Here is a 12,024-nt window from a genome sequence, read left to right as displayed (position 1 = left end):
AATCAACAGGTTGAATCTCTCCTATATAGTAATTATTCCAAGTGTTGGTGAGTGTTTTCAAATTGCTAAGAAAATGGCGTGAGACTGGGTTTCCCCTAGCAGCTGACATTTGATTGGTACAGTAGGGATAAAAATATTACCGTGAAGAGATGACTCTGGACTCTCGATATTTAATTATTCTCTTTGTTCATCTCACAGATGAACAGGCAAGTCAGACGGTAACAGCCAAACACAACGATGTTGGGCTTCAGGAGGGCGGAGTGGCGATGTGATGCAATGAAAGCAGGAATCGTGATGAAAGGCAAACTGGTTTGTTGAGATCTTCCATCCTCTCAAGACAAAAAACTGCCAGTATGTTTCATCAGATGATATAGTATCAGCGGCGGCTGTAATGTATAATTTCAGTCATGTGTGAGGCCAGCTTGACTCGCTTATGAAATCTGACTTGCCCATTCTGACACAGTGCATGTTAAGTTATTCCTAAGCACTTAACGTGATCGCCAAAATAACGGCTTTACAGTATTATGTGCACAGAATAATCTTTCACTTTACAGAACAGGTAGAAAAGTACAGCGGGAGATGGAAAATCTGCACTGAAAAGAAAGGGAATGAAGGGAAGCAGAAACACGCCGGAATGCCCGTGTGTGAATGGAAGCAACAAAAGAGGTGAAGAAGCGAGCGCGGTCAGGATGAAGTGGGTAGGAACGAGCGCCGGGGCTGATATGTGACAGGAACATCGCGCGAGAGTGAAAGGGAAAGACAGCCGTGAGCGCTGCTATTATGTGCGATTTTGAGGCCGCGTCATTATATAAAACAAGAGGCTGAGCCGGCGGTGACAAATGATGGTGACGGTGAGATTTTCATTGGGAGTGAGGAGGATAGAAAAATCCATCCTTTAAAGATAAAGGTGAGGACGCCAAGATGGGGAATCTGGAGGATTCATAAAATCCCCTGAAGGGAGCAGCCGAAATTCTTCTGATAAAGTCAAATACTAAAAAAAAAAAAAAAAAAAGATGCATGATGGATTGTACAAAGAAAAAGAACAAAAAATAAACTTTTTCTTGAATTAAAAATCAACGCACTTGATTGCGGCAGCAAGTCATGACAAAGTCTGCAGGCAGCAAAACACAACACACTATCTGGTGCTCAAATTGCTGATGCTAATGTTTGATTTCAGTTATCACAGTCATTTTTCATCCCTTCTCCCTTTCATTTATTTTCCTTTATGCCAGCACAAAGAACCTTCGCTATTATTACAACTGTAACGGGGTAATTCTTTCTGAATAATTACTGGAAAATTTGCAACTCCTAAAAAGTTCTGCACTAAAAGCACCGAAACAAAACACGACTGAGCTTCGACTGTCAGTTCCAGTCATTTCTCAGGTAAGTCTGAGGAAAAACAACTTAAATTCTGAAAATACACCTATTCCACTTTGTGACCACTGTTGTGAAAAAGAATGTAAGTGAAAGGATCACTGGAATTTCTTCGCTTTATTGTAGATTGGTGTTGTTTTTCTTCTTCTTCCTTCATCTCATGAATGGGCTACAGGTTATGTTTATAAATTACGACATGTCAAATGGTGTCAGTGTCAACAAGGCTACAACACAAGGGTTACTAATTTCTTTTTCATCAGGATGAGAGTGTTTGGCCATCTTATTTACTGTGCCACTCAAAATGTAATGAACGTAGCTCAAATAGTTTGGCACAAAACACTCCGAGAGGTCATAGAAATGAAAACAAAAATACCACAGATGGTTTTCATCAACTATCTAACACCGACGCCGACACATATTTGGCTTTTTGCTGCAGATTCCTGGTGTTAAAGAGCTTATCTCTCAGCTCCCAGCATGTTGGATGAGAATGTGAGTGACCAGGCATCCCACATGCCCGAAGGGGGCTTCGCTGCTCCGTGCCAGTGATGACTGAGGCCGAGGCGGCGGAGTCCCTGTTTATTTGGACTTTACCGCAAAAAAAAAAAAAAAAAAAAGTTTCCCACAAAGAGCAGAGGCAGCATTCCTCCCTCATCCGAGCCGCGCTCCAGCCGACAGAGGAAGACGGACGCCGCGGGTCGGCTCCTCGGGGTTCTGGGTTTGAATCCTGAGATCAGCCCTGAGAATAGACGGGGTTTTGTTGGCTAAAACAACTCAACCTCTACAAGTGGACAACTAAAACAACAGCTAAATTTGAGTCAGACTTCTGGGATGATCTGATCGAGCCGAGGTATGCGTACAGAAAACACTGGTGAGAGAAATATCAACATCATGCACTAAAGACACAGAGTAAGCCGGAGAGCGTTTGGCTCTTTTGGCTAATGCTTAAAAAAAAAAAAAGATGCGCTGCTTTCATAAGAAGCTCTTTTTTTCTTTTGGGAAGGGTTTCAACGGTTAATTATGCAGCAACAAAAACAAGGAAATTACGAGGAGATGAATCAGTGATCCATAATTCATTTTCAATGGTGCCCCCCACCAAAACCTAAGTTGCACCATAGTATCTTCCTGAAATAAGAACTGGATTTCTGTATCTGTGTGATAAATGTTTCCGAACCGGCGCATTTCAAACCAGAGACAGAGCGTGACAGGAAGATGGCAGAAAATGGCTCTCGGTGAAATCTCAAAGCTTCAGAAATGCAGCTGCGCTGTAAATTATATCCTCTATCTGCCTCCAATGACAATGACTCCTGGGTTGGCAGGTCTACAATCCACTCTGCCTCAATCCCCCCCTGTGATCATAATAATGGGAAAGCGGTGCTCTCATCAGGCTTGCATCAGACTCTGAGGTGTCTTTAGCATCGGGCGTTTCGCTAAGAGAAATTAAGGAGGTTAAGACGGATTAGAAAATCCTTCAAGTTAAAGACAAATCAGTGAATTTTGGGTCGTATTTAATCTTCTTAAACAACACTTTTTTGTCTGATTAATTCAGTGTGTGGTTTTTCACAAATGAGTCATGAGGCAAATTGCTCTCTTCAAAGTTTTCCCTTCCTGCGCTGGAGGGTTGTCACGCTCCGGATTCAAGAGAGGGGGCAAGGTTAGGTGAGTTAACTCATGCAGCTCAGTCACAATAACCAAAAAGTCTTGACCAAAGTCAGAATACACTCAAAGAAATCATGCAGAGCGACGATTAATTAGGATTTTTTTAAACCTCGCATTTAAAACAAGTAGTTAACGCTACAATCAACAAAATATACAACAGCAGTTTTATCGTATAACAGTAGGAATTAAAAGACCTTCAGAACAAGTAAGTTTTCACTTGAGATTTAACAAAAGAAGGTCAATATTTCTCTACACAGGCTGAAAAAAAATCAGTAATTCTCACAGCTTCACACAAAGCCGCTGCTGTTTGAAGCAGGTGGCGTGGGGCTCAGTGTAAAACAGATCTCATAGATAAGGAACATGAAGGTGACTCCATCTCAGCTCTCGTCTGTAAACAATCTTATTTTAAGTCATCTTCATGCCGAACAAATAATCAAGCCAGCCAAGAGTCGAGCTGCAGCTTCCTGAATCCACCGCACTGCAGCGTGAAGCTGAGGAAACACAAACGATGCATTCAAGGTCTTTGATATCAGCTAAAGCTCTTTTTTTAAAAAAAATCCTGACTGCTTTCATCTGCACAGAAGCATGAAAACTAACAGGTTCTTCATGATGCTCCCATTCTTTCCTCAAATGACGCTGTCAGTAGTTGAGAAGGAAAAAAATACATCCAATGTCTTTACCTGACACAAAAAAAAACCTTTACAGAAAACAAAAGTAATCAAATAGAATGTAGATATATAGATCGAGAGGCAGCAGTGGATCTAAACTGGACCCTTGAGGTTCTCCACAGGTCAGAGGTGCTGCCTGGGAAGAGTGATCATCCATGATTACATTAGATTAGATAAGATTAGATATCGCTTTATAAATCCCACAGCAGGGAAATTCCCTTGGTACAGCAGCAAAAAGATTAAAAAGAAAAGAAAAAAGAAAAAAAGGACAATCTACTGACGTAGTCTGATTGCAGTTTGGATGCTGATATCTATCATGTTGAATGGAGAATGTCATTCAAGAAAAAAAAAATGCATGCAGATGTATCACAATGATTTAAAAAAAAAAAGCAATACCATAAGAGCAATCCTTACTCATCCACGATGAGTAAGGATTAAAACTCTGTGTGCTGGAATGAGACATAAAACCAGAGTGAAAACATCTCAGAGGTTTATATTATCATAAACTGCAACAATTGCTGGAAGACAATATCCATCATTGTTTTGGATGAGCACGGTTTTGGGCACAGATAAAAACTGAAGGAAATCAGATCCAAAAAAAGTGACAGAAAACAAAACAAAAACAAAAAAAAAAAACCCCACAAAGATTCAGAACTTTCTCCTTTAACTAAAATCAATGTTTTAAATACTGTATGCTGCCAACATGAATCACATAACAATCAGGAATGTTATGAGTTTACAGGATGCTGAAACTTGCTATTATTTCTGTGAAGAAATGCCATTTATTGTTTGATGGATCACCTGTTGACAGTCATGGTTTTTTTTAATGAAGTAAGTCAAGTATTCAACCGAAATGTAAACCTGCTGTTCCACAAATGGATCGCAGGGTGAGTTTACAGTGAAATTTATATTGTGCACTTGTATTTTGTCATGAGCATAAACTGTTCTCATCATGAAGGTGGTAAAAATTGACCAGCCTTGCGGTAAAAAGTAATTTAGTTGGAGAATGACACAACTACAGCGGGAGCGCACTGCCCGGCTAATTACAATCTGGATGTAATTGTTTAATTACATGGGTCAATAACGTTTGGTTTTATTGGCTTCTTTAATAAAACAAGAGGGAATGAAACATGAATTATTTTTCTTGCTTATGGATTTAAACATCTGCAAGAGTTATGGATGTTAAGAGAACCAACAGTAGAGCGACTCATGACACCACCTTGTGGTTCAAAGAGGAATACACGCCGATGGTTAACTTCTTCACTTCAGTAGATATAGCTGTAGGATAAGACGCATATTTTTTAAGAAGACTGTTTTTTGAGAACTGCTTTGGTGCGATTTTAGAATGCATTTTGCAGGAATGAGCCCGAATGAGCCAGAGAAGCTTGAGCTGAACCACATTATCTGCTACACAGAACATTCTGTGATCCACCAGCGAGCCACATCACTGAAAACACTTCAGAAAAGTGTCACACTGTGCAGAAGGCACACTTGACCATGTTAAAAAAGGCAGAGCACATTTTGCATGAGCTGCACATCTCCAGGTACAAGGGCACCCTTGATCAGTCTGCATTGCACCATGTAACCATGGAAAAAATATTGTTTTTTGTTGTTTTTTTTTTTCAATTTGACATGATCCTCAGAAAGTGGCAAAACCAAGTCGCTTTTTCCTATCTTGCTATTTTAATGGAAAACTTGATCCAGCTGGTTCCTCCTCTGAGGCTTCGCTTGAAAAATGTAAGACTCTGATATGAAGCGCTCTGCCTCCAGGATGCTTCTACAAATGCGTTTTTAAGCATCTACTGGCGAAAAAGAAAGCTGAGTCTAGCCAAACAAACATCCAATAAGTACATTTATCAATAGATAATACTGGGTATAAAAGGCGTATTGGATTTGTGTGATGGCTGAAATGTCAGAAAGAGCTTTACAAATTATATAACATGCTTCTCCTGGAGGATTGTGCTGCAAAGGTTAAGCTTCTTTTGTATGTTTTCAGCATCAAGTGCAAAAGATGAGAGCCCTGCGTCATTCAGCTCACACATCAGAAGTAAGTCTGTCTATAGATGAGGTGAAACTTACATTACGAGGAACATTCGCTCTATGGGAAAAGCAAGAAATGTCAAACGGCTTTGCAGATGCATCAAGTCACATGTGGATGAGTGAGTGCGTATGTGTGTAGTATGTGTTCGCCTTTGTTTCAGGGCCTTGAAAAAGTCAGCGCAAAGCATCAAAAGAACCCAGCAAGCGGTGTAAACATATATGAATTAAAAGATTATCCGATTCCCAAGTGTTGAGGTAACCGGAGGAGGTCGTTCTCCTGTGAATCTGCCCCAGCTCTGAATGCATATGTCACATATTTAAGAGAAAAACCACCCCTCAAGCCTGGAGTTATGATTCAGAGGGCCATATGGCGACTGCCCATCACAGAATCATCATTCCCAAGTTCTTTACGAACAGCTGTTCAGCAGCAATCAGTGACAACCAGCTCAAACAAACACATTCAGTTGATCCAAAGAAAACACTGTGCGTCACATTATTTACTCTCACATGTTCTCATTCATGGATTCTCTCAAATGACAGCAAAGTGCATGTGGGGGCAGATCAGACTGCTGTTCTTCTCCTGCACAAGAAACAAACTGACATGAGAGAAACATCCAGTAGTTATTCTCCACATCACTGCTCTATCCAAACCCACAGACACCACTCTACACAACCTCCTTATAGTTTGCTCCTAATTTCCTGCCACCATCAATTACCATCTGGATCAGGGACAACAACAGCATGCCTCCCCCTAGTGCCTATCTGCACGCAGAAGAGTCCGGATCCAAGCCTCCAGGACTGATGATCCTTCTTCTTTAAGAAAAGCCAACTTCAAGCACGAGTCAGACAAAGTGAGCAAACGTGGGAGAACTGCACAGATCTTGTTGAATGTGACGGATTACTTTGGCAATAATGTGTTTAATGAGTGTTTAAATCCACTTTCAGCTTTAAAAAAAAGGCGCAGGAAGCTGGTAAAGAGAAGCGCACATCCCCGCGGATTACCGCCAATAAAACTTTCCAGCATCTGAAAGTATACGGAATTATTAAGTTTAAAGAGAAGGTGGTGTCAGCTCGACCTTTCCCCGTCAGGGAAAAGTTGAGCGCTCAAAACTTTTCTTTTTTTCCTCTCTCTCTCTCTCTCTCTCGCGCTTGAAGAAGTCTCACCTGACGCGCACGCTATTCCAATCCACGTCCGACAGAACGACGTGAGCGCTGCCTTCATCTCCGGGTCTCCGCTCCAGAGCTGCTCAACCTTGATCGATCTTATTTTACAAAAAGAAAGAAAAAAAAAAAGCAGAAGAATGGAGGACAGTGGGGAGTGCTGTTTGGATGGTTCTTTAAAAAAATAAAAATAGAAATAAAAAAATTAAGGTCCGTGAGTGAGTGAAGGGAAACTCAGGTGAAGCTCGACCTGGTGCTCACAGAGAGGACAGAGCCCGAGTGCTGAGGGAAAGGGGGGGGGGGAAAAAAACTGTTTTCCTTTTGGCCAAAAAGGATGCATGAGGCAGTGGATAGGATTTACAATGATTTCCCTTTCCTTTGCTCGTGACTGGAGGCTTGCACACCCACCTAGGCTGAATTGGAGGAGTGTGAGTGAGGGTCGGTGGGTGTGGGTCTCCCTAACATCCATGACAAATTTCCTCCCTACAAGATCCCACTGGCTCCATCCACTCTGCACAGGGCATGCAGGGATGATGCATTGTGTGATTGATGGGAGAACAAACACACAGAGCAGGGAAATGATTGCACATGCTGTGAATCGTCATTTTGTAGCCTTCATGCAGAAAGTCTTTAACATTGATTTTCATTTCATGGATTTCCAAGAGCATTTAAAGGTATCATGAACAGCTCAGCAGGTAATCCTAAAACCATCAGCAATTCGCACAAAGCCGCCTCTGGAAGACTGCAGTGTCACCGCAGGAGCTCAGCAAACAGCACAGCAAAATCACACACAGCCTCCACAGGAATACTAAAGGATTTTGATCGACACCCTGCGTTTTTCTCAGCTGTTTAAAACCCTTAAGACTAGACCCTTAAAAGGTAACGTGCCTCCAGATAACAAGAAGTTACAGTTTTATCTGTCGGGGTCAAACGTCTGCCATCAATAAGACGAGACAATATCTTGTGAACTCAAATTCTTCCTCACGTTAGACAAATAAAAAACCGAGCTCAGCAGAGCTGCGGGAGTTTCTTTCTCTTCGGTGTCAGTAATTTTTCATGCAGGGGGTCAGTTGTGGTGATCCCTCCAATGAGGGCAACCTGCACAGAGTGCTCGTCCAAATCCTGTTAACCCCCCCCCCCTCCGCCCACCTCGGGGAGTCCTCAGAGTGTGAATGAAAACTGTGTACTAAGCGCACGACATGCCCGAGCTGTGAGCTGCTGTCAACCCGCTTTCATTCTACAGAGGGAGATTTTAGAAAATTGAAAACCTGTGTACCATATACGCTCAGAATAAGAAGTCGGAGAGGACAAAAGGAATGTGCACTTCAAAGTCTGAACATGCACACACATACACACGCGCGCATGCATGCATGCATGCATGCATGCATGCATACACACACACAGATTGTGTGCGTTGCTTTTCTTTGTACCTGTCACATATGGCAGCAACTCCAACCGACAGTTGTCTTGTGAAGCCACAGAACCAGCGCACCAGTCCAAGCCAACACAATCAATCCCAGAGAGCTTTGCTTTTATAAAGCAGGGATCATGCTGTAAAATCAATAGCATGCTCTGTCTCCGCTCGGATATTCGCTCAACAAAAATACAGCTATATTTGACTAATAATGCCTTCCTAACTGTCCCTGTCGAACTATTGGACTCTGCACCAGCGATCATTAAACAGCGGCTGTCGATACGAAGCATGAGAAAAACATTTTTCCTTGATATGAATATGTTGTTATTGAGCTATGAAGAAACCGGCATGAGGGTGTAAAATAATAGGGAGTCAAAGGATCATTGTGTGTTATTGTGGGCTTGTGTTTCCCTTCCAGATCCCCGATGGCAGACCACCTCTTTGACCTTAATACACAATGTTGTGATTGAATGGTTGTAATTAAAATGTTCCTCTGCTTCCAGGCTGGCAGCGCCCGCACATTCAGGAGGAAATAAGCAGAGTAAATCGTGTTTAGTCTAACAAAGCTTTGTCTCGGGACGTATGAAATCCCATCGCAAGCATTAAAGCAGACAAAGTCATCAATGCGAAGGGGAAAAGGGGCACTTGAATGGACAATTTATTTTTAATAATAAAAAAGAAACTGCACACATAAGTCATTCATTCAACAATAATAAACAATAGTCCCAATGCAGGAAAGCCAGATCACCTCTGCTCTGTCAGATGAAAAGGTCCAAATTTATAATACTTGTGGCCCCGGAGAGACAACCGAGGACTCAAGGACCTGTCCTTGAAGTGTCAGCGCTGCACCCGGCCCATCCTCAGGTCAGGAAACACATTTCTGCTCCATGGCTACTATCTTAGGAAGGATGTGGAGCACGCATGCAACCCACTCAATCTCTCGCCGAACGGCGAGCCAGTGGGCCTCCCTGTGCTCCGCTCTGCACTCGGACCGCTAACTTTGAAGTCGCTGTCAGTGTTCGGTCGAGAGTTTTGTTTTGATTGTAGCGGCCAAAAGTTCCCGTCAATAGTCGGCCACGGACTGCTATCATTCAGCGGCGGCGGCGGCGGCAGCAACACCCCTGATTATGAGGGAAGCACTTTCCGCATGTAAATGATTTGCCGGCTAATCAGCGGTGATGGTAATGCACTGAGTGGGCTGCAGATGGACAAGTTGAAATCCTCGATAAGAACAAACTGTAGTAGACCCGTGCAAACACACCACGAGGGCGACTGTCCAACTGGAGTTTCTTGTTTCAGAAATATCCAAATGTACTTGTTTTAAGTGACCTTTGGTCGTGCGGGGCAGTACAACATGTAGAGTGGAATTAGAAATTAGAACGCCTTCATTATTGTTACACAGTGGATGACGAAAAACAGTTCAGTATAACAAAGCAAAACTGACGATTAGCATAAAAGTGCAGTAAAATATTGATCAGCCAGTGAAGACTCTTCACAAAACATCTTTGGTTAGCCACAAAACAGAAATGACAAGATTCCCATCTTTCCCCAGTGCTGTAGGCTGGCCCACCCTCACAGGGTGTAAATCACAGCCCACACTGAGTGAGAGCTGGCTCGTTAAATGCCGGACGTCCTCATCTTTGTCACAAACACACGACACTGATGGCTTTTCAGATCCATAAGTTTTAAATGGTTACATGGAAAGTCTTCATCTGGAGCTTTTGTAGCACATTTTGAAGATTTTATTCCTATAAAATGTGTGTTTTAATGAAACTATTGATAGTTTCCTCCTCAGTTTGGTATCGATCTTCTCAGAAATCCTCCCGTCGCTGCCTCAACTTTCAGAAACCACTGCTGTGGTGTTTTACAAATGAGTCTGCCTGCGCTGTTGCCCTCTGCTCAGGACTGAAGATGAAGCCACCAGTTTATTAGTTTTTGACTAAAAAGTCTCAGAAAAAGATGCTGAGGAGAGCAGGAACAATGTGAGAAAGCGCATCTCATAAAACAGTTGGCGTTTTCATTCTGTAGCATTTGCCATGTAAATAATAAATCCTTTTTAAACAACTTCTTCAGAGGTGAGTCGGTTCGAAGTTGACGTACTTTTCAAAGAAACTTTACTTACCTCTACAAGGTAGCCTTGAGTCTTTAAGGAGAGTTTACTAAATCTCATATAAAAGCAGGTGAAACTTCTCTTCCTATTTAAGGTGAAAAAATAAGCTATAAGTGAGAATTTGTTAGGTTTTCTACAGCCTGTTTTAAATCCCTCACAACTTTTCAATGTGATGCAAATCTGGGCTTCAGTTCCTTCATTTTAATGCCCTCCTTTTTTTTTTTTTTTAGGTCATTGCTTTGTGGATTTACTCCTGCAGGATTATCACACTAGCCACTACTTTTGACCAGATGAACACACATTATGTTCAAGTTTAATCTCTTTGCGATGACGTGAAATTCAGGACTGAATCTGTGACACAAAGATAGGAGTGTCCCCAAACCAGGTCATGCTCGGCAGCTGGAAATAGGCTTTCTCTGAGTCTGAATTCAACATATTCGGTATGTCTTTGATTGATATCTTCAGGGTACATTCTCCCAAAAGATCTGTTTTTTTTTTTAACAGTTTTACTGAAAAAACACAATTTTAAGTGATTTCCAGGAACTTTCAGACTTGCGCGTCGAGGTGGACAGCTTCAGGAGTTTCCTGCTGCGAGTCTTTGGGGCTTTCCACCACCTGCAGATCGGATCCAGTTCGCCGCTCATGAGCTGATTTCACTGTTAAGATCTGCCAGTCACTGGAAATGTACTCCACTCCACTGATTCCACTCAACTCCAATGATTCATTTCACGTCCTTTGCTGAGGATCCTGCTCCATAATCGTGGACATGAACAGTGTTTCCCTGAAGGTCTCATGGAGCTCTGAGGCTTTTAGCCAGAACAGGACTCTTCAACATAGAACACAGAAATCCATAAACGCCATCCTAAAAAGATGTTCAAAGAACAGAATCTCCTCATTAGTAACTAAAAAGTAGTCTCGGTTCAATCTGAATGATGTGGGCGAGCGATAAATATCAGGATGTTCCAACATCCATGTAATCTATAGCTGTGAAAAACCACAAGATCCCAATAATTAACTGTAGGTCTGCGTATACAGCTCACTTCTCAGGGCGTCGTTTCAAAGAAAATCAAACATTTTCATTGTTCAGTGTTTTATGTTTAGTTGAGATGCTTCTGATTTCTATATCTTCATGTTTTCAATGCTGACATTGTGAAAACAGCCGAGAGGAACTGCACAGGACAGAGGATGATGTTCTGCATTCAACACTGCAGGAAGACCTTTTCAACAACAGTGGAAAAAAAAAAAAAAAAAAAAAAAAAAAAAAACCTTGAGTGCTTTGAGAAAGTGTTTGAAAACTGAAGTCATCACTTGACAAAGTGAATTAGTTAAATGAAATTTGACTACATTTAACTGTTTTACCAACAGCTGAGCAGGAAAGAAGCTGCGGTGTCTCTCTGTGTGGATGTCGCTCATTAGGTTTTCCTATTCTCCAAACAGCGGCGTTAGCATCCAGACCATGGAGCAGGAAGAGCGCCGGTCCCCGTCTGCTCAGGCTTTATTGGGGCGCTTTTCCGTCAGAGAAGCAGTCAGTGGCATCCTGCTCCGGCGATGCCCGCGAGGCCTGTCAGGAGAGCCCAGAGGCAACCCCGCTGTCACTCTGT

General features: G+C 42.3%; 1 protein-coding gene across 1 annotated transcript in view; it reads right to left on the bottom strand.

Annotated features, from left to right (window-relative positions):
• Window positions 1-7,137, bottom strand: part of flt4 (fms related receptor tyrosine kinase 4) — a 54,228-nt gene extending 47,091 nt beyond the window's left edge. Inside the window, exon 1 of the mRNA XM_030109340.1 lies at window positions 6,903-7,137. Within this exon, the coding sequence (XP_029965200.1) occupies window positions 6,903-6,960 (58 nt within the window). The 5' untranslated portion in view covers window positions 6,961-7,137. The remainder of the gene's footprint in view (window positions 1-6,902) is intronic.
• Between the last annotated feature and the right edge of the window lie 4,887 nt (window positions 7,138-12,024).

The sequence above is a fragment of the Salarias fasciatus genome, chromosome 2, assembly GCF_902148845.1.
Source record: "Salarias fasciatus chromosome 2, fSalaFa1.1, whole genome shotgun sequence".
In the NCBI taxonomy this organism is placed as follows: Eukaryota; Metazoa; Chordata; class Actinopteri; order Blenniiformes; family Blenniidae; genus Salarias; species Salarias fasciatus.
The sequence above is the reverse complement of the archived record's forward strand: the minus strand, read 5'-3'. Positions and strand labels throughout refer to the sequence as shown.